At 37.5% G+C, this 24,012-nt stretch overlaps 1 protein-coding gene across 12 annotated transcripts in view; it reads right to left on the minus strand.

Annotated features, from left to right (window-relative positions):
* PICALM (phosphatidylinositol binding clathrin assembly protein) overlaps positions 1 to 24,012 on the minus strand; it is a 113,576-nt gene that overhangs the window by 61,797 nt on the left and 27,767 nt on the right. For all 12 annotated transcript variants that reach the window (XM_060160160.1, XM_060160161.1, XM_060160166.1 and 9 more), the window contains exons 2-4: positions 12,483 to 12,625; positions 8,837 to 8,912; positions 5,552 to 5,654 (exon numbers count right to left, since the gene is read on the minus strand). In XM_060160160.1, the coding sequence (XP_060016143.1) occupies positions 5,552 to 5,654; positions 8,837 to 8,912; positions 12,483 to 12,625 (322 nt within the window). The remainder of the gene's footprint in view (positions 1 to 5,551; positions 5,655 to 8,836; positions 8,913 to 12,482; positions 12,626 to 24,012) is intronic.

Raw genomic sequence — 24,012 nt, forward strand, 5'->3', positions numbered from 1 at the left:
CGGTCTTGAGCCCCGGTTCGGGAAAATCCCACATGCCACAGAGCAACTAAGCCCGTACGCCACAACTACTGAGCCTGTGCTCTAGAGCCCGCAAGCCACAACTACTGAAGCCCATGCAGCCTAGAGCTCGTGCTCCTCAACAAGAGAAGCCACTGCAGTGAGAAGCCCCGCACCGCAACGAAGACAGCCCCCATCTGCCACAACTAGAGAAAGCCCGTGTGCAGCAATGAAGACCCAACGCAGCCAAAATAAAAAAAAAAATTAAAAAAAAAAAAAAGAATGAGATGGTTCTATGTGTACAGACATTGAAGATACCTAAAATATATATTAGGGGAGGGAAGCAGTCTTCAAATAATGTGATTATGTAATTTTCTGTGTCCCTTCATACACGTATTTACACACAGAAAACTGATATTGTTTCTTTAAGTGAGAATGCTATGTTGCCTGAATTTTTGTAAGTTTATTACTTTTGTAAACATAAAAATTCGTTACCCTAGTAAATAAAACTTTACTATATACTACACAAACCCTCTCCAAAACTGAAACAGTCTACTCAGGTTTTTGCCATCATATAATAAATTTCACACCTTCATCTTATACTCTTATGTTCTATATTCTTCTTTCTTATTTATACTGATATATATGTGTATGTGTAGGTATCCGGGTATTTTATACACCCAGATACATACACATGTTGTGCTACTCTTGATTCCACTCAATCATAGGTCCTCTTTGATTCACTTTCCTTTTCCTTAGCATTAAATAAGAGTAATTTCCTTTAAATCAGTACTAATTACATTGTGTATAATCAAGGACTGTTCTCATCCAAGTAATAAAAGTTTGCTCTATTAAATATAAAAATGCAACAACACTCCTCAATTGAGAAACTGACCCTTCAGATTAGAAAAGAAGTTACAATTTTTAAAATATATTAATCTGGGACTTCACTGGTGGCACAGTGGTTAAGACTCCACGCTCCCAAAGCCAGGGGCCCAGGTTTGATGCCTGGTCAGTGAACTAGATCCCACATGCATGTCACAACTAACAGTTCACATGCCACAACAAAGGAGACTGTGTGCCACAACTAAGGAGCCAGCGAGCCGCAACTAAGGAACCCGTGAGCAGCAACTATGATACAGCGCAACCAAATAAATATTTTAATATATACATATGTGTGTGTATATATATATATATATATATTAAAATGTGAAATCTACAAATATCTTGATCAGTTTTAACTGAACATGCTTTACAGGGAAGTATTAATATAAACCCAGCTAGAAAGTGGTTTACTGGACAGAATACTGAGGGTTAAGAATCAGACCTCTAATATGATCTCCTCTATCATAATCACCTACAAAGTACCTAAATATATGAAACAAAAATCTGTGGAATTCAGTTTTGGTAGGTTCCAAACTCATCACCTCCCAATTAATTTGAAACAGTGACACAGAAACATTTAAATTCAGCTTTAAAACTTCTTGAATAACTGAGAGGTTACTTTACATTTGTATTAAAATTTCCATTTCAGTCTAGTAATTTAACATGTCAAGAGAACAATTTAAAGGAACATATTAATTGCATAGATCTTTGGGATCTTTAAAGAGCAGGGAAATTCAGAAACTCAGAGTATTTCCGCAGAAGCCAGATTCCCCTCAGGGCAGGCCTCCATAGTTACAAGGGTCATCGATGCCCCTTAAGAATGTCTTCTTTCCTGAGGACTCATCATATATCCTAAAAAAAGCCTGTACACCGGACTTTTTATCAGGTATAGAAACACTGATTCTATCATTCATGAGATTAGTTCTTATGACAAGAAGACTGTGATTTAGGGCACAGCAAGAAATAAATTCAACCTCTGCGTTCAAGATTAAAAAGAACCTTAAATGCAAAACAGCAATGAAAGAAATTACACAAGATAAACAGAAAGATATCCTGTATTTATGGATTAGAAACAATGTGTTAAGACACTTAACGCTTCCCAATTTGATCTACAGATTAAATGCAATCTTTATCAAAATCCAGCTACCATTTCTGCAGAAATTGATAAGCTAATCCTAAAATTCATACGAAAATGCAAGAGATACAGAATAGCCAAAACAATCTTGAAAATTAAGAAGAGAGCCAGAGAACTCACACTTCTCAATTTCAAAACTTACTACCAAGCAACATTCTTCAAAACAAGTGTGGTACTGGCATGAGGACAGACATAGATCAACAGAATAGAATTGAGAGCCCAGAAATAAGCCTTTACATTTATGATCAATCCATTTTCATCAAGACCATTCAATGGGAAAAGAAAAGACTTCAACAAATGGTGCTGGGATAACAGAATATCCACATACAAAAGAATGAATTTACACCCATACCTCATACCACATACAAAAATTAATTCAAAGTGGATCAAAACCTAAATGTAAGAGCTAAAACTACAAAACAGAAAAAAGGTAGGAGTATATATATCTTTGTGATCTTGGATTAAGCAATGTTTTCTTAGACATGATGCCAAAAGTATACACAACCAAAGAAAAATAAATAAATAAATAAATTGGAATCCATCAAAATTAAAAACTTACGTTTTTCAAAGGATACCATTAAGAAAGTGAAGACAAGCCACGGGAGGTGAGAAAATATGTGGAAATTATATATATGATAAGGAACTGATGTCCAGAATATATTAAAAAACGCTTACAATTCAACAGTAAAAGGACAACCCAATTAAAAAACAAGGACTTGAACAGACATTTTTCCAAAGAAGATATACAAATGGCCAATAAGCACATAAAAAGACACTCAACATCATTAGCCATCAGGAAAATGCAAACCAAAACACGATACATCACTCCACACCCACTAGGACGGTTATAATCAAAGACAGAAAATAACAAGCACTGACAAGAATGTGGAAAAATTGGAACCTGTATACATTGCTGGTGGGAATGTAAAATGGTTCAACTACTTTGAAAAACAGTTTGCTACCTAAGGAGGCAAAAGACCTGTACTCCAAAAACTATAAGACACTGATGAAAGAAACTGAAGATGATGCAAACAGATGTAAAGATTTACTGTGTTCTTGGATTGGAAGAATCAATATTCTTAAAATGACCTTACTAACCAAAGCAATCTGTGGATTCAGTGCAATTCCTATCAAATTACCAATGGCATTTTTCACAGAATTAGAACAAAAAAATTTTAAATTTGCATGGCAACACAAAAGATCCCTAATAGCCAAAACAATTTTGAGAAAGAAGAATGGAGCTGGAGGAATCATGCTCCCTGACTTCAGACTATAAAACAAAGCTACAGTAATCAAAACAGTATGGTACCAGCACAAAAAGAGACATATAGATCAACAGAACAGGATAGAAAGCCCAGAAATAAACCCATGCACTTATGGTCAATTAATCTACGACAAAGGATGCAAGAAGATACAATGGAGAAAAGACAATCTCTTCAGTAAGTGATGCTGGGCAAACTGGACAGCTACATGGAAAGAAAGAAATTAGAACATTCTCTAACACCATATACAAAAATAAGCTCAAAATGGATTAAGCACCTAAATGTAAGACCAGATACTATAAAAACCCCTAGAAGAAAACTCAGGCAGAACACTCTTTGACATAAATTGTAGCAATATTTTTTTGGATTCATCTCCTACAGTAACAGAGATAAGAACAAAAATAAACAAATGGACCTAATTAAATTTAAAAGCTTTTGCACAGAAAAGGAAACCATAAACAAAAACAAAGGCACCTATGGACTGGAAGAAATTATTTTCACACAATGCTACCAACAATGGATTAATTTCCAAAGTACACAAACAGTTCATACAGCTTAACATCAAAAAAAGAAAACTCAATCGGGACTTCCCTGGTGGCTCAGTGGTTAAAAGCTGCCTGCCAATGCAGGGGACACGGCTTTGTCCCCGGTCCTGGGAAGATCCCACATGCATGGAGCAACTAAGCCTATGCACCACAACTACTGAGCCTGCACGCCCTAGAGCCCGCACCACAACTACTGAGCCCACACACAGCAACTACAGAAGCCCGCATGCTCGAGGGCCTGCGTACAGCAACTACTGAGCCAGTGTGCTGCACCTATTGAAGCCTGTGTGCCTAGAGCCCATGCTCCACAAGAGAAGCCACCTCAATGAGAAGCCCACGCACCACAATGAAGAGTACCCCACACTCGCCGCAACTAGAGAAAACCCTTGTGCAGCAACAAAGACCCAATGCAGCCAAAAGTAAATTAATTAAATTTAAAAAATAAAATCCAAAAATGGGCAGAATAAAAAAATAATTTTTTTAAAAAAGGGCAAAAGGCCTAAATAGACATTTCTCCAAAGAAGACATACAGATGGCCAACAGGCACATGAAAAGATGCTCAATATCACTAATTATTAGAAAAATGCAAACCAAAACTACAATGAGGTATCACCTCACACCAGTCAAAACGCCCATCATTAAAGTCTACAAACAATAAATGCTGGAGAGGGTGTGGAGAAAAAGGAACCCTCCTTCACTGCTGGTGGGAATGTAAACTGGAGCAGCCACTATGGAGAACAGTATGGAGGTTCCTTAAAAAATGAAAAATAGAGTTACTGTATGATCCAGCAATCCTATCCTGGGCATATATTCAGACAAAACTCTAATTCAAAAATATACATGAACCCCAATGTTCACAGCAGCACTATGTACAATAGCTAAGACATGGAAGCAACCTAAGTGTCCATCAAGGACAGATGAATGTATAAAGATGTGGTATGGGGCTTCCCTGGTGGCACAGTGGCTGGGGGTCCGCCTGCTGGTGCAGGGGACGCGGGTTCGTGCCCCGGTCCGGGAGGATCCCACATGCCGCGGAGCGGCTGGGCCCGTGGGCCATGGCCGCTGGGCCTGCGCGTCCGGAGCCTGTGCTCCGCAGCGGGACAGGCCGCAGCAGTGAGAGGCCCGCATACCTCAAAAAAAAAACAAAAAAAAAAAACAAAAAAAACCAGATGTGGCATGTATATACATATGGTGTCTCTACATGATAGAATATTACTTGGGCATAAAAAGGAATGAAGTACTGATGCATGCCACAACAAAGATGCTGTAACTTGATTATGCTGAATGAAAGAAGTCAGACACAAAAGGCCACATATTGTACGATTCCACTTATACAAAATGTTCAGGACAAATCCATAGAGATATAAAGTAGATTTGTCGTTGTCAGGGTCTAGAGGAAGAGGAAAATGGGAAGCAATGAAATGTTTTGGGATTAGATAGCGGTGATGCTGCACAACTTTGTAAATATACTAAAAACCACTTAATTGTACACTTCAAAAGGGTGAATTTTATATTGTGTGAATTGTCTCAATAAAGCTGTTATAAAATTCAAAAGAACTTTGAAAATCCTAGTGCAAAAAGTATCTGATATACTTCTTCAGAGAAAAATGAAGTTCACCTTTTAAAACTGGCCTGAAATTCCATAACGCATAATCAATAATGCCTACGATTTATATTTAAAATATTAAAATACATCAGATATCAAAAAAAAAGCAAGCTTAACTCACCCTCTTTTCACTTTTGTGAAATCAAATGCAACTTGTCTGTATGAAACTGCTTTTTCATTTAGATATCTACTATACCGCCTAATAAAGGTAGACATATCATATCCTGTAAGAAAAGAAACAGAAAAGGGTTTCATAATTAAAATCCCAATTAGCTTAGAAAACCAACTCATTTCATCCAATGGCCATATTGTCGTTATCCCACCTTCAATTTAGTGATGTAAATTAAGTGACATTAAAATCTAATACTTAACATTTTTAAAGTCAGTTATGTCATATGTGGCTTAGAAAAATTTTCCCCCTTAGAATTTCAATAAAACAACAATTCTGTTTTACTTCTGACCAATATTCCTATCTTTTATTTATCAGGAATTGAAAAGCCTGTTTTCTTATACTACCTGATAACCTCATAACTCAAATTTAACATCCTATGGAACCACAACCCCACTCCTTAAACCATTAATCAATTTAATTATTTTCATACTTACTAATCTTTAGCTGCATATGACTTAGAACAACTATAACTTATGTGTGCCAACCTTATAAGTAGCAGAGAAAATTACTGCATAGTACAATGAAAGAAATGGCAATACGAAAGTTTAAGGCCTAACAAAAAACAATTATGTGAATGTTTTCAACTAAACTTCCAAAATGAATACCTAAATCATTCTAAGATTTCGTTTCATCACAATCATGAGATTTGAAAACTTCAGCACCATAAAAATCTAATCAGTATTACTAAAAAAAAAAAATTTGTGTTTTAGCTATTGCCTGGCTCAGTGAGGTCTACAAATTTTTGCTTCTCATTGTACAAGCAGGTCCATTCTATCATTCTATTTTAGGTCATCTTCATCTAACACATTCAACTTTAGTTGTTGATGGTCTCTGCTACTTTAAAAAGATAATACCAAAACAAGCAAAAAAAAAAAAAAAAAAGAAAGAAAGAAAGGAAAGGAAAGTGACTGGATTTAACATAATCACCAATTCATTTATTCAGCAAATATTTCTTGAGTGCCTACTAATTTGCCACTGGAGAAAAATCAGTAAATAGAAAAAAAAATCACTGCCCTCAGATATTCTCATAGCTACTAGTGCATTTTATAAGGTGTTACATACTCACATTCTTCAGCTCTTTAGTTAATATTGTCCCCTCTAATCCACTCTACTCCATCCTCGATAATGGGAGAAATCTCTCTTATCCTTCAAGGCTCAATCTCTGAAACTTTCCCTGAGCTCTTTGTGCTCCCATATTATTCTTACTCCAAGTACAGCTCAAAGCTATTAGATGTACACAGTGTCTATCTCACTCACCAGACTGGAAGTTTGTATTATATACACCCATTATATATTTAAGAAAATATACCAGACTCCACCCAACAAAATACATCAGCAATCAAAACTACAAAAACACCACTGAATTATATACTTTAATTACCATTTCAGTCTTACCTTCATAATCTCTTTAGAATATGAGCTTTAAATAAAAGGCCTAAAAACTGTTCTCTACATAAAAGGAATGAAAGCCTTAAAACCTTATCACTAGAAGTGCTTAATTTCCATTTTAAGAAAGTAGAAAATCAGTAGCTAATAAGACACAAAAAACCCACTTGGACATATGCATATTTTCTGCTCTAGAGTAGTGGTTTGTATATTGCTTTCCACAGACTCTTACAGTTCAAATGAACTGAATAAGGGGGAAACCAGAAATAAAAAGACGAGCAGGCAGAGTTTTCTCCATGTTCCGGAAAACACAGCAGCTCCAGTTTCATCTGTTATATGTATCTAGCTTCTATTTAAGATTTTATTTGAAAAAGGGATTCCACTGCTTCATTTTTTTCCCCCTTAACTATTTAAGGCATTATATCTCTCATTAAAGTAAAATCAATCTTGTAACACTTGGTCCTATGTATAGATTACTGACCTTCCAGAATCTCTGGAAGACTGGGTATTCAATTCATTCTAATTAATACTTCCATCTGCCAAAAGTAAATAAGTATTGAACTGGACAGTTCCTAAACACAAACACAGTTAGTCACTAAATTCCATTGATTTTTATTGCCGTAAAAACCACAATTCAGGCCCTCATTAACTCTCTACCAGATGACCAAAATAATGACCAGAGCAGTCTCAAGGTCTTTAAGACTTTATTCACTCGAATCCAACCTGCACTGTGCTATGGTGCTTTCTTTATAACACACACTCCCTCTGTCCTCCTCCCTCAACTCAAAAAAGTTTGATGGTTTCTCACTGCATTACAAAATCCCAACTATATCAAAATCTTTTGTGCATGATTTTGGCCCCAAACAGCTTCTTGAGGGCTATCTGTCACTACATGTTCTCTAATACCTCCACCTACATTCTATTCACATTCATTTGCTCTATAAATCTTAAACACCCTTTCTCTTTCACATCCACGTCCATCTGTGTACCTCTGCTTAAGCCAACTCATGTTCTCATCCATCTTTCAAAGCGCAGCACACATCTCACAGATCTCTAAAGATACTTCCCAGTTGAACCTTATTGCTGAGTATTCCTTTAGTTGGTCTTAGTATGGTCTTAGTATGTCCTTTATGAGGCTCTTCCTAGAGTTAACATTCTATAATGCTAACAGCCTAGTTCTGGAACTAAGTATAACAGATCCCATTAAGACAGAATGTACATGGAGGGTGAGAATACCAGATTACAGCAATTTCCACTTACTGAATTAAAAGTAAAATAAGTAACAGGTAAGTATCAATGAACAATTCATCTGAATAACACATAATGCTTACCTTTGCTACTAAAATATATGATATTCCCAACTACATTTCTTGGAATAAAGCATAAAATAATAAGAACAACAATGAAAGCAGATACTTACATAGTGTTTCCTATTTGCCAGGCATCATTCTAGGCACTTTACATGTATAACTAGGTTAAGCCTCATGATAATCCTACAGGGTGGGTGCTATCATTATTCCTGATTTTACAGATGCAGAGAGGTGAAGTAACTTGCTCAAGTTTATGCAGTTGGTAAATGTTACAGATGGGATTTGAATGCAGTCCGTCCAGTTCCAGAACCCATGCTCTCAAATTGCTACCTTATGCTACTTTTCAAAAAGCTCTGGGTGTCAAGTAGTGAAGTCCATCTTTATCTTCACATGAAAATACAGTTTTTCCTTCCCTACAACCCTCACTAAAACATGAGGTTCCTCCATAGCACATGTTCTAAAGGAAAGAGTTCAACTCTGCAGTAATCCTCAAATGGGGTCACTCTTGATTTTCTATAATGAATAAGTTGTTTTTTACCTTGCAATCCACTTTTATCCAAAAAATTGCTTAAGTTAAACAACGTGTTTCTTGAAGCCAAATACTGAATAAAACGCTGGGGAAAAAAAACAAACAAACAAATAATTATGTCAGATAGTACTGCCATCTAAGAAACTCTAATTTGAGAATTAAGGGAGAAAGTGGTGGTTAACACATTCCATTAATCTTATCTAGTTTAAATTTTCATCCTCAATCCCCCTAAAAACATAAAATATATTTTTCACTAGCATGCAGGAATTTATTAAAGTCTAATGCCCACAGCTATGGTATTAAAGTTAAAATAAAAGGAAACAGGCACTTTTAAACTAGAAGCAGTAATTTTTGGCTTTACTATAGCATATTATGGCTATAGTTAATCATACTCAGATGGTGCCTTTATTTTACACGGATACCTGGTGACTCAAAAATTTTTATGACTTTTTTTTTAAAAAGCAAAATACCTGTAATCATACTGGAGTATAATATTACAGACATCCTCTTACCCACTGTCCAGATTAAACACATTACCATAATCACTTCAGACCCCTTACAGAATCAAATTACAGACTATTGAAGACACACACCTTCAAAACCATTCCCTTCCCTCCCTCCCTCTTCAGAGGCAATGGCTTTTCTGAAGTAGGTTTACATCATTCCCACAAATGTTTTTACAATTTTACTACATATATAAGTATCTATAAACTGTACATAATTTTGTTTTCTATTTTAAATTTACAGAAATACCATACTGTACTTATTCTTTTCCAATGTGATTTTTAACAACTTCTTCCCAAGAATTATCCATTTAATACATGTACATCTAGTTCATTCATTTTAAACAACGTTTGAGCATTTAAATGAACTACTATATCATTATGTATCCATTTCTATACGGATATTTAAATTCTTTGCAATTTCACTATTATTAACAATGTTTCACTGACATCTTTGTACTGGTCTCCCACCTGCAAACATACAAGAGTTTCTCATGATATATACTTAGGGTTGAATTGTTGGGTCGGTATGCGTATGAAAGTTCATTTTCTCAAAATACTGTCAAAACCCTCTCCAAAGTGCTTACCACAGAACACTACCTTAGCTTCCCTTTACATACAACCTCTAAAATAGCTAAAGAAACTCCTTTCGATTTCCTTTAAAAGGATTACTTTTTTGTAAATGTATGCAGAGGATTATTATCAATTTTATATACACCATCACTTCTCTGACTCAATCTTGTTCATCAGCGATCACCCCAAACAAACCAGGATTTTGAAAAACAATTTGTAAATCGAAGACTCCTGTTTCATCATTTATCCTAAAACAACCTGTTTAAAAAGGTGTTAAAATATCCTAAGAAAATATTACACTCTATGATTTTTTTATAAGTTTTGATCATTCTTTTTTGTGGGGGCCTGTCCTGTGCATTATAAGATGTTTAGCACGCCAGTAGCCTCTACCTACTACATGCCAGTAGCATCCCCTCCAGTTATGAGCAATGTCCCTTGGGGATGAAAATCACTCTCTGCCCTTGCCCTATTTGAGAACTACTGTTCTATGTAATTTCCAACACCATAGCATAGTGAAATCCTATGCATACTCTCTCACGGACTAATAACACCTGCCAATGCAAAAACCTGAGGGTTGTACAAACTAGCACCAAAAAAAGAGCAGAGCATTGGATTTCTCTTAGCTGCTGAAGGGAAACTAGAGTTCATCTGAAAACCACTACTGAAATGCTACCTTTCTCTTTCTGTCAGTCAACTGTAAGGAATGACAGTCAACTTTCTGGGTTTTTTGCCTTTATAAAGTTTTTGCTTCTGGTATCATCACCTTATTTACCTCTGAAAGTCACCACTGATAGTGTGCCTCCTTATCCAGCATTGTAGTTGGTTATATTTGTGGCTTTTTCTTTTTAAAGAATAAACTATATATATTTTTTAGAAAGGTAAAAAATACATACAAGCCTGAAATTCTTCTGAATAAATGATCATGATCTTAGACAAACACATTCCTGATGAAAATAGAAACTAATATCCTAGTTAAGATCAAAACGTTTCGAGTTACACGGAGGCTAGTATATCCAAATTTTTCTATTGACTCTATATACTGCTTATAATGAATGAGAAAGCAACTGAGTAACATATGTCCTAAAAATGGTCACGTCTGTTACCCAAGTAATCATATTTCAGGTAACGCTTCTGGAACTAATTTTTAAAACTTAAGAACTACAAATAAAATCATTCAATGTGGTACTGTAACGGTGAATAATCGGAAAACTAAATTTCCAGGAAAGAGAAGAATTAAGAAAATGATGGACCATATGATCAATTATGTAGTCATTAAAGATGATAAATAGAAAGAACACAGAACATGGAGATGCTTCTTATGCTGTGATATATAAAAAAGTTAAATATAATATTTTATATACATTATTATAGCTATAAAAAAGACCAGAAAGGAACATCAAAATATGCAAACAGATCTGTTGCAATGTAAGAGTTATGGGTAAATTTCTGCTTTAATTCTGAACTCTAATGATGTTCTCTTTGGTATCTGTCAAAGATAACAGCAGGGGCTTCCCTGGTGGCGCAGTCGTTGAGAGTCCGCCTGCCGATGCAAGGGGACACAGGTTCGTGCCCCGGTCCAGGAAGATCCCACATGCCACGGAGCAGCTGGGCCCGTGGGCCATGGCCGCTGAGCCTGCGTGTCCAGAGCCTGTGCTCCGCAACGGGAGAGGCCACAACAGTGAGGCCCGCGTACCGCAAAAAAAAAAAAAAAGATAACAGCAGAGTCTCATGACTGAAAAACCCAAAATAATGAGTAAAGTGATGATGTCAGAAAGTCATGTTTATAAATCTGATACAAATGAATAAAGTCCCTCCCCATCTCTATGGGAGCTATCTCCCAGCAACCAGTGGTCTGCATTTTTCTAAGGCACATACCAAGGTACCAGATTTATCTAGTTCCATTCAAATTTTCTTTTAACACAATTTAAAATACTCCTTTTGACACAATTTTACAAGTAAGTATGCTAGGCTGGGAAAATCACCTAAGGTAAGAACTCAAAAATTAGCTATCATGGAAAACAAGATGATTCTCTCCAAACAGTTAATTGCAAAAGCTCATGCATCTTATCTGTTACCCTTTTTTGGGAAACAAAGGCTTTAGACACAACTCTTTGCTGAAGAAGGCGTTCTTCAGTCAGTCTCCTCAGCAAAATGCCATCTTAGTCCTTAATATCACAGCCTTGAACTAGGCAAAGAGCGTCTATAGACAACTACATCAGATCAGACAGAAATCTGATTGGGCTACGATAAAAAAGTAAATGAAAATAGACGAACATACAATCTATACACAAAGGCCTGCAAAAAATCAGTGATGCTTATAGAACCCATCTCTAGGCATTAATCTTTGCTTCCTGATCCCATTACTGAAAGTGCCCTGTGCTCTGACCCATTTTCTGCTTTCTGACTTAAAGGCCATCTTTCCTCAAAGTGTAGGGTCTACAGTTATATTTCTGTATAAGCACCTTGCCCTTTTTACCTATATTATTCAGTTGCTATAGCCATTTCTGAAGTGTCAGTGAAAGAAACAAGCTGAATCAGTCAACTCCCCAGTATATTTGTTAACTAAAAATACTGCTTACCTCATTTCCATACACCATCAAATGATGAGTTGTAATGAGAGATTTGAAGACCACCACCCAACTACTGTTAGTAGTTCTTTCAAATAAACTGTCTGCCAACTGCGGGATGTTCACATTCATCTCATTTGTGCACTGAATTAAGTCTGCAATAAAAAAAAAAAGATTAATTTACTCTGGCTTTCATTTATTTTTAATGCTAGATCTGCATACTAATAGGGTAAAGATCTAAAAAGAGTGGAGCAACAATGGACAGTTTGCAGAAGTAGTTAAAAATCTCTCAAGAGAACAATTGAGACAGTACTTCTACCTGAGAAGTAAACAGCACATTGATTAATATCACACAATTGATCAGTAATACCAGAAAGTAAATCAAACTCCTTTCATCCTTAAGTATTTTATGTATCTCAAAAGGAACTGTTTCAAGGCCTTGAGTAACACTTTCAGTTCTCTTACTACTCACAAACCTTTAGTTACAATACTAATATTATACATCCCTACATTTAAAAAAGAACTTTAAAAATTCATACATATGGAAGCATAAACAAGCTGAAGTTCAAACACTTTATTAATATCCCCCCCTAGAATGCTGTGTTTGCACTAATAGAGCAGATATGTGGTCTGTGAGTGGATAGGATTCTCAGTTTGTTTAAATAAAATAATTCTCATTCTTTTCTCCCTTCAGTTCTACTGAGTTAGCTCAGTTTTCACTTGATATCAACTAGCTAACACTGACAAACAAAACTGAAAATGAACTGAAAGTTTCTCAATGCAATAAATTTCCAAAGAAGTGATCCAGGAATTCTACTTGATTATTACTCTGAACAGTTAAAACAATGTAAGTTCTAATTTTATATTTTAAAATATAAATAATTGGAAAGTATTACCATAAAATCATCTAATACACAATTGTTTTAGCACCAAAACTGAAAAAAAAAGTTAATATACCTCAGAGTTTCACCTCCAATCTGCTTCAGAGATATTACTGGCAAATTCAATGAAGAAAATACAAAATATGGTCCAATTTAGAGACTTAATGAAGAGGAAGACCAAGAAATGAGTTGTTTTATTTTTAAAGTATGCATAAAACAAAGTGTATAAATACCTCCATTATAACTACCATAAAGGGGAAAAAATTAGTTATCTGTGCCTCATCAGCAGTTCTGTCCACTTTTAACCTTTAGTACCTAATGATTAAATATGAATTCAAGCGACCTAACTTGGCCGTGATTGCTAGTAAGAAACATCAATGTTAACTATGACCGTTTATCTGCTTATAATCTTTCAAAAATGTTTGTTCTAACAGGTCTAATTACTATACAAAGTAACATTTGATAAGCAAATGCATTTTAGAGAAGCAGTTACCCTGGCCCACAATGCCTGAAGAACAAAGCACAAAACAGTCAAACAGAATGCCCATGGAACAGGAGAACGACACAAGGTTTTCACAATTGAGACTACCTGCAACAAAAATTAAATAGTACATTCAACTTGGTTTGTATGGCTCAGCTTCTGATATTTCACTTCTGGTATTTTATAATTTGACCTCTGCCTTCTCTGAAAACTTCTTGAATAGTACTTTATACCAGTCCTATGGTACTGAATATACTGTACTTGCCTTATTCCCGAAGATAAATTTTCTGTCTCTCTCTCAAAATATAATTTACTGGGGGCAAGGCCTATCCATGTCTTGCTCATTCTGAATCCTTTAAAACTTCAAGCACAGTGGTCAAGTTCTGAACTTTATAAGAAGTTATATTTCTAGCTTCCTTTTTTCCCATGGATTTATCCTTATATATTTTTCTATATCCTTCTAGAAACTATCTTGATAAGCTATTCAGTTCTTAAATATAAGTTACTTTCTCACAATGACATCAATAGTCATTTTACTCCTCAGAATCTTATTTTAGTTTCCAAAATTGAATCTGTCACAAAATTTCTTGTCGCAATACTTACCCAAAGGTGCTCCTACCTGTGTGTGTGTGTTTATAAAACACTCCCTAGAGCCAATAGGTAACCAAGTCTCTTAAACCTCTAGCAATCCCACCTTCTCCTCTCCATCCCGTTATCACTGCCAAAGCCAGAGTTCGGATCCCATTTTTCCTTAACTAGAGGTCACCACTTCCGGGAGCATTCAGAAATTGGGGAGAGTGATTATCACGCTCTCTGAGTTTTACTGGCACTTAATGTCAAAGATGAGGGAGACTGTCATGCAATGCACAATTAACACTCCACAATTAAAAATTACCCCACCCAAAACTGTCCCCACTGAGAAAATGCTGGACTGACTGGTCTCTTCACTTCTAACGATACCTAATTTGGGGTCTTACCCACGCCACACTTCCAAACATTCTCTAAACTGGCCATAAACTGACCTATAACACAACACTGACTGTCACTGCCTAACCTCAATGATGTCCCAAATGCTTACAGGATTGGCATACATTTCATCTTTGTCCATATCCTCCTTCTTGAACCTTAGCTTCCAACACAGAACCACCTTCCAGCGTTCTGTAATGTTACCTTTTGCTGTTACACAACCGAATCCTTCCATTCTTGCTCATTCTTCAAAATGAATGACGTCTTTTCCTTTGTGAAATCTTCTCCTCCACAGACTAAGGTACCCACCAAACAGACACTAAAGCTGGTACATAATTCTACATTTTCATTATTTACTTCCACATCATTCTCTTCTTCTACAATGAGAGATTTTAGAAGGAACCTGCAAACACTTTTGTTAGTAATTTCCATACTCTTAATCAGGGAGGTAAGTAAACTGCTAGATTAGTCAGATAGAGCCTGATCCTAAATGAAGCCAAAAGTATAGATTTCAGTTTCAACAACTACAGTATTTTATATATTAGAATATATATATTCTATCTATGCTATGTTCCCTTTGTGATCAGCTCTCCTCTCTGCAGCGCTTTGCTTCAGTTACACTAATGTCTCCTTTGCAATACCTCCCATGAGTCAAGTACCCTTACCTCAGGAGCTCAGTACTTCTGTTCCTTGTGCCTAGAATACTCTTCTCCCGGATATCCACACTTCTCTTACTCCCTGGCTTTATTACTATAGATCTTTGCTCAAATGCCATCCATCAGAAGAACATCTCTCAATATTTATAAAAAGTAATAAAGCCTTAAGGGCACTCCTCTACCTCCATACCCTCACTATACCCTCTTACTCTGCTTTATTTCTCTCCAAAGCACTTATCATCACCTAACTCATTTTAATTTGTTTAATGTCTTTCTCTCCCAATTAAAGTATAAATTCCATGTAGGTAGGGCTCTATTATGTTCTCTGCTGTATCCCCAAAGGCCTAGAATAGTGCAACACATACAGTGGTCACCCATACTTTTTGAATAAATACACTTATTTTAGTATGCACAAGGACAGTCGTAACAGGACCATCCAAAATGGTTTTTTTTTACGTAGACTAAACCAACGATCCACAACTCTCTGCACAACCTGCTGTTCCCAAAAAGTTGAAAAACAAACCTGAGCCCATCACATGTGAAAATTTTCAATTTCAAGTTAAAGAGGATCTAACAAATAATGGTTTATCGTAATGCTATGAAAACTATATAGTATGCTTTAGAAATGACCACATAAAAACTGAAGGAAAACTCCAGAAACTAAAATGTAACACTTCACATAAAACAGGAAAAATGAGATGAGTTCATGCATGAATTCAGAGTAGACCAAAAGCAAAACCAAAGATATACAAACATTACTGGGAGAAAAAATACTGCACGGGTTATACAAACTCTGCAGAACACACTTCCCCATAGTACTTTAACTCAACCAGTCATTTTCTCCAGGGGTAACTTTTCCTGTGAACAATGTTTCTACTATAGTAGTAACCTGAAAATGCTTTTAAATCTGACCTCCAACAACTCAGGAAGGAAGATGTTTTCCCCACCTCTGACTAACCAAAAGCAAATTGTTTCAAACAAAAGTCAAGCACATCATGGAAATCTTGATAGCTACTGCTTTTCTCATTCTCAATCCAGATTTCATTTCTTAAAAAGCACAAACTTGGTATTAAACCTCCTTTACCAATCAAAAGGCTTCCAAACTAGAAACTCATATTTTTTTTTAGCTATTTACCTTAAGAATATTAAAAACTGTAAAACCTTCTTTAATATTACATTAGTAACAAATCCTAAACCCTACACTCAAAAAGTAACTACTATATGGCATATAGATTCTCTGCTTTAGGTAGGTGAGAATTCATGAGGATTTCTAGTATTTAAGGGCAGGGAGAAAACAGGCCCACTATGGCAATGAAGAGCATTTTTCCATACAGAGACAGCAGAAAGAATCAATCCCTACTATATTAAAAAAAATGTTCTCACTTTTATTATTTAATATGCCTCTCCAACAAACAAGGTCTGGGGTAGATAAAATAAATGTTAATTGTATTAACACAGGTTAGGTGCTTACCCATAGGTAAGGTCACAGGAGCTCACTACTAAATATAAGAGATTTATTAATAGAATTAAATTTTTGTAAAAGATAAGGGTGCTTGGAAACATATACGAAGTGAATTCCCAACCAGCCAATTTAATGCAAGTTCTAAATTTCTAGCTAACTAAAAACAAAAAAACAGAAAAAGTAGTGAAATGCAAAAAAAAAACTTTGTATTCAAGGGAAAATGTTCAGCAAAGTACAAAACTTCGGAAGTAACTAGTTACCAGATGGTTTCATTAATCTTACAGCCGTATTCATAGAACGTGCCACACATCTGTATAGACCTCCCCAGGCAAAGTTCACCAACTTTAGAAACTTACAGGACTTGGGGCTGACTTCCACAGCAAGTCAGGCAATCCAGCCAGTGGCATGCACCATTAGCAGAATGTAGAGGCCTCAAGTTCCCATCTAAACAGGCACTCTCTAGGCTATATCAAAACTATGCTGACACCCAGGTAGATTTTCTAATAAATGAGCTTGCCTAAAACTTGTCTTTAAGATAAAAAAATTATATATATATATATATATATATAAAATCATTTAGCCACATATCATTGTCTCTTTCAAAAGGGTCACTTCGAAAGATACTCTTTTTGCAACTGCTTTCATAAGTGATTTTAGTAACATAAGACTGATTTCGTCAACCATCCAGAAAACTGGAGACACTCAGTTTGGAAGGCAAATTAAGTGGTTCATCAAATGTTCCTTCACTGATCAGATCTCTGAAATTTTTCCTGGGTAGGAGTACAAATGAAAAGAAAAAATATTCACCAAATATCCAGTAACTAGAGGATAAAGAAAACAGTTTCTGAACTTTTGCTATAAAGTATTGGCACAATTTTTTTCACTTAGCAAAAGTGTGAAAGTATTTAGAAAACATGCAAGCTGAAATCAGACCTCAGCCAAAAGATGTCTGGGAAACAAAATGAACAGTCTTATACCTTACTCCATTCAATTTTTTGTGTAAGGGGTCACAAAACACGGTCCAAATTAAGATGTAACTGTTATAATTTTATCTTTAAAGTTTGTGGGATCCTCTGTGAGAAACATGTTACACTTTAACATAACTTCCATTAGAATTCACTCAAAAATACAGTCTTCACAGACTGATTTATACCTTAAGGAATAAATCTAACCAACATTTTAGTTGGATGTTAAAATTAAAACTAGGGAAAGACACAAAATATAGAATGCTCAGTACAAGTAATAAGGATTGAATTAATTTGAAAAGAGGAGAGAAAGGAGCATCCAAAGTACTAAAAAGAAATGACAAAGGTATCTAAAAGGCTTTGATAAAAGTACTATGACGCCTTCCGGGAAGATGGCGGAAGAGTAAGACGCAGAGATCACCTCCCTCTCCACAGATACACCAGAAGTACATCTACGCGTGGAACAACTCCTACGGAGCACCTACTGAACGCTGGCAGAAGACCTCAGACCTCCCAAAAGGCAAGGAACCCCCCACGTACCTGGTTAGGGCAAAAGAAAAAACTAAACAGAGACAAAAGGATAGGGACGGGTCCTGCACCAGCGGGAGAGAGCTGTGAAGGAGGAAAAGTGTCCACACACTAGGAAGCCCCTTCGCGGGTGGAGACTTCGGGAGGCGGAGTGGGGGAGCTTGGGAGCCGCGGAGGAGAGCACAGCAACAGGGGTGCGGAGGGCAAAGCGGCCAGATTCCAGCGCAGAGGATCGGGCCGACCGGCACTCACCAGCCGAGAGGCTTGTCTGCTCGCTCGCCGGGGCGGGCGGGACTGGGAGCTGAGGCTCCGGCTTTTGTCGGAGCGCCAGGAGAGGACTGAGGTTGGCGGCGTGAACACAGCCTGCAGGGCGTTGGTGCGCCGCGGCTGGCCGGGAGAGAGTCCGGGGAGGGGTCTGGACCTGCCGAAGAGGCAAGAGACTTTTACGTTCCTCTTTGTTTCCTGGTGCACGAGGAGAGGGGATTAAGAGCGCTGCTTGAGAGGGCTCCAGGGACGGGCGCGAGCCGCGGCTAAGATTGCGGAGCCCAGAGACGGACATGGGACGCTGAGGCCGCTGCTGCCGCCGCCAGGAGGCCTGTGTGCGAGCACAGGTCACTAGCCACACGCCCTTCCGGGGAGCCTGTGCAGCCCGCCACTGCCAGGGTCCCGGGGTCCAGGGACGGCTCCCCCGGGAGAGCGCACGGCGCCCTCAGGCTGCAGCGTCACGCCGGCCTCTGCGGCTGCAGGCCCGCCCCGCACTCCGTGACCCTCCCTACCTCCCGGCCTGGGTGAGCCAGAGCCTCCGAATCAGCGGCTCCTGGCTCCTTTAACCCCGTCCTGTCTGAGCAAAGAACAGACGCCCTCCGGCGACCTACACGCACAGGCGGGGCCAAATCCAAACCTGAGCCCCTGGGAACTGTCAGAACAAAGAAGAGAAAGGGAAATCTCTCCCAGCAGCCTCAGAAGCAGCGGATTAAAGCTCCACAATCAACTTGATATACCCTGCATCTGTGGAATACCTGAATAGACAACGAATCATCCCAAATTAAGGAGCCCTGTGGATGAAAGGCTCTTGGTGCTGCAGCCAGGAGTCAGTGCTGTGCCTCTGAGGTGGGAGAGCCAACTTCAGGACACTGGTCCACAAGAGGCCTCCCAGCTGCACATAATATCAAACAGCAAAAATCTCCGAGAGATCTCCATCTCAACGCCAGCACCCAGCTTCACTCAACGACCAGCAAGCTACAGTGCTGGACATCCTATGCCAAACAACTAGCAAGACAGGAACACAACCCCACCCATTAGCAGAGAGGCTGCCCAAAATCATAGTAAGTCTACAGACACCCCAAAACACACCACCAGACGTGGACCTGCCCACCAGAAAGACAAGATCCAGCCTCATACACCAGAACACAGGCACTAGTCCCCTCCACCAGGAAGCCTACACAACCCACTGAACCAACCTTAGCCACTGGGGACACACACCAAAAACAACGGGAACTACGAACCTTCAGCCTGCAAAAAAGGAGACCCCAAACACAGTAAGATAAGCAAAATGAAAAGACAGAAAAACACACAGCAGATGAAGGAGCAAGATAAAAACCCACCAGACCTAACAAATGAAGAGAAAATAGGCAGTCTACCTGAAAAAGAATTCAGAATAATGATAGTAAGGTTGATCCGAAATCTTGGAGATAGAATGGACAATAGAATAGACAAAATGCAAGAATCAGTTAACAAGGACCTAGAAGAACTAAAGATGAAACAAGCAACGATGAACAACACAATAAATGAAATTAAAAGTACTCTAGATGGGATCAATAGCAGAATAACTGAGGCAGAAGAACGGATAAGTGACCTGGAAGATAAAATAGTGGAAATAACTACTGCAGAGCAGAACAAAGAAAAAAGAATGAAAAGAACTGAGGACAGTCTCAGAGACCTCTGGGACAACATTAAACGCACCAACATTCGAATTATAGGGGTTCCAGAAGAAGAAGAGAAAAAGAAAGGGACTGAGAAAATATTTGAAGAGATTATAGTTGAAAACTTCCCTAATATGGGAAAAGAAATAGTTAATCAAGTCCAGGAAGCACTGAGAGTCCCATACAGGATAAATCCAAGGAGAAATACGCCAAGACACATATTAATCAAACTGTCAAAAATTAAATACAAAGAAAACATATTAAAAGCAGCAAGGGAAAAACAACAAATAACACACAAGGGAATCCCCATAAGGTTAACAGCTGATCTTTCAGCAGAAACTCTGCAAGCCAGAAGGGAGTGGCAGGACATATTGAAAGTGTTGAAGGAGAAAAACCTGCAACCAAGATTACTTTACCCAGCAAGGATCTCATTCAGATTTGATGGAGAAATTAAAACCTTTACAGACAAGCAAAAGCTGAGAGAGTTCAGCACCACCAAACCAGCTCTACAACAACTGCTAAAGGAACTTCTCTAGGCAAGAAACACAAAAGAAGGAAAGGACCTACAATAATGAACCCAAAACAATTAAGAAAATGGGAATAGGAACACACATATCGATAATTACCTTAAATGTAAATGGACTAAATGCTCCCACCAAAAGACACAGATTGGCTGAATGGATACAAAAACAAGACCCATATATTTGCTGTCTACAAGAGACCCACTTCAGACCTAGAGACACATACAGACTGAAAGTAAGGGGATGGAAAAAGGTATTTCATGCAAATGGAAACCAAAAGAAAGCTGGAGTAGCAATTCTCATATCAGACAAAATAGACTTTAAAACAAAGACTATTAGAAGAGACAAAGAAGGACACTACATAATGATCAAGGGATCGATCCAAGAGGAAGATATAACAATTGTAAATATTTATGCACCCAACTTAGGTGCACCTCAATACATAAGGCAAATACTGACAACCATAAAAGGGGAAATCGACAGTAACACATTCATAGTAGGGGACTTGAACACCCCACTTTCACCAATGGACAGATCATCCAAAATGAAAATAAATAAGGAAACAAAAGCTTTAAATGATACATTAAACAAGATGGAGTTAATTGATATTTATAGGACATTCCATCCAAAAACAACAGAATACACATTTTTCTCAAGTGCTCATGGAACATTCTCCAGGATAGATCATATCTTGGGTTACAAATCAAGCCTTGGTAAATTTAAGAAAATTGAAATTGTATCAAGTATCTTTTCTGACCACAACGTCATGAGACTAGATATCAATTACAGGAAAAGATCTGTAAAAAATACAAACACATGGAGGCTAAACAATACACTACTTAATAATGAAGTGACCACTGAAGAAATCAAAGAGGAAATCAAAAAATACCTAGAAACAAACGACAATGGAGACACAACGACCCAAAACCTGTGGGATGCAGCAAAAGCAGTTCTAAGGGGGAAGTTTATAGCAATACAAGCCCACCTTAAGAAGCAGGAAACATCTCGAATAAACCACCTAACCTTGCACCTCAAGCAATTAGAGAAAGAAGAACAAAAAAACCCCAAAGCTAGCAGAAGGAAAGAAATCATAAACATGAGATCAGAAATAAATGAAAAAGAATTGAAGGAAATGATAGCAAAGATCAATAAAACTAAAAGCTGGTTCTTTGAGAAGATAAACAAAATTGATAAACAAGCAGATTTATCAAGAAAAAAAAGGGAGAAAACTCAAATCAATAGAATTAGAAATGAAAAAAGGAGAGGTAACAACTGACACTGCAGAAATAAAAGAGATCATGAGAGATTACTACAAGCAACTCTATGCCAATAAAATGGACAATCTGGAAGAAATGGACAAATTCTTGGAAATGCACAACCTGCCAAGACAGAATCAGGAAGAAATAGAAAATATGAACAGACCAATCACAAGCACTGAAATTGAAACTGTGATTAAAAATCTTCCAACAAAGAAAAGCCCAGGACCAGATGGCTTCACAGGCAAATTCTATCAAACATTTAGAGAAGAGCTAACACCTATCCTTCTCAAACTCTTCCAAAATATAGCAGAGGGAGGAACACTCCCAAACTCCTTCTACGAGGCCACCATCACCTTGATACCAAAACCAGACAAGGATGTCACAAAGAAAGAAAACTACAGGCCAATATCACTGATGAACATAGATGCAAAAATCCTCAACTAAATACTAGCAAACAGAATCCAACAGCACATTAAAAGGATCATACACCATGATCAAGTGGGGTTTATTCCAGGAATGCAAGGATTCTTCAATATACGCAAATCTATCAATGTGATAAACCATATTAACAAACTGAAGGAGAAAAACCATATGATCATCTCAATAGATGCAGAGAAAGCTTTTGACAAAATTCAACACCCATTTATGATAAAAACCCTGCAGAAAGTAGGCATAGAGGGAACTTTCCTCAACATAATAAAGGCCATATATGACAAGCCCACAGCAAACATCATCCTCAATGGTGAAAAACTGAAAGCATTTCCACTAAGATCAGGAACAAGACAAGGTTGCCAACTCTCACCACTCTTATTCAACATAGTTTTGGAAGTTTTAGCCACAGCAATCAGAGAAGAAAAGGAAATAAAAGGAATCCAAATCGGAAAAGAAGAAGTAAAGCTGTCACTGTTTGCAGATGACATGATCCTATACATAGAGAACCCTAAAGATGCTACCAGAAAACTACTAGAGCTAATCAATGAATTTGGTAAAGTGGCAGGATACAAAATTAATGCACAGAAATCTCTGGCATTCCTATATACTAATGATGAAAAATCTGAAAGTGAAATCAAGAAAACACTCCCATTTACCATTGCAACAAAAAGAATAAAATATCTAGGAATAAACCTACCTAAGGAGACAAAAGATCTGTATGCAGAAAATTATAAGACACTGATGAAAGAAATTAAAGACGATACAAATAGATGGAGAGATATACCATGTTCTTGGATTGGAAGAATCAACATTGTGAAAATGACTCTACTACCGAAAGCAATCTATAGATTCAATGCAATCCCTATCAAACTACCACTGGCATTTTTCACAGAACTAGAACAAAAAATTTTGCAATTTGTATGGAAACACAAAAGACCCCGAATAGCCAAAGCAATTTTGAGAACGAAAGAAGGAACTGGAGGAATCAGGCTCCCAGACTTCAGACTATACTACAAAGCTACGGTTATCAAGACGGTATGGTACTGGCACAAAAACAGAAAGATAGATCAATGGAACAGGATAGAAAGCCCAGAGATAAACCCACGCACATATGGTCACCTTATCTTTGACAAAGGAGGCAGAAATGTACAGTGGAGAAAGGACAGCCTATTCAATAAGTGGTGCTGGGAAAACTGGACAGCTACATGTAAAGGTATGAAATTAGATCACTCCCTAACACCATACACAAAAATAAGCTCAAAATGGATTAAAGACCTAAATGTAAGGCCAGAAACTATCAAACTCTTAGAGGAAAACATAGGCAGAACACTCTATGACATAAATCACAGCAAGGTCCTTTTTGACCCACCTCCTAGAGAAATGGAAATAAAAACAAGAGTAAACAAATGGGACCTAATGAAACTTAAAAGCTTTTGCGCAGCAAAGGAAACCATAAAGAAGACCAAAAG

Source organism: Lagenorhynchus albirostris, chromosome 9, assembly GCF_949774975.1.
Source record: "Lagenorhynchus albirostris chromosome 9, mLagAlb1.1, whole genome shotgun sequence".
Taxonomy (NCBI): domain Eukaryota; kingdom Metazoa; phylum Chordata; class Mammalia; order Artiodactyla; family Delphinidae; genus Lagenorhynchus; species Lagenorhynchus albirostris.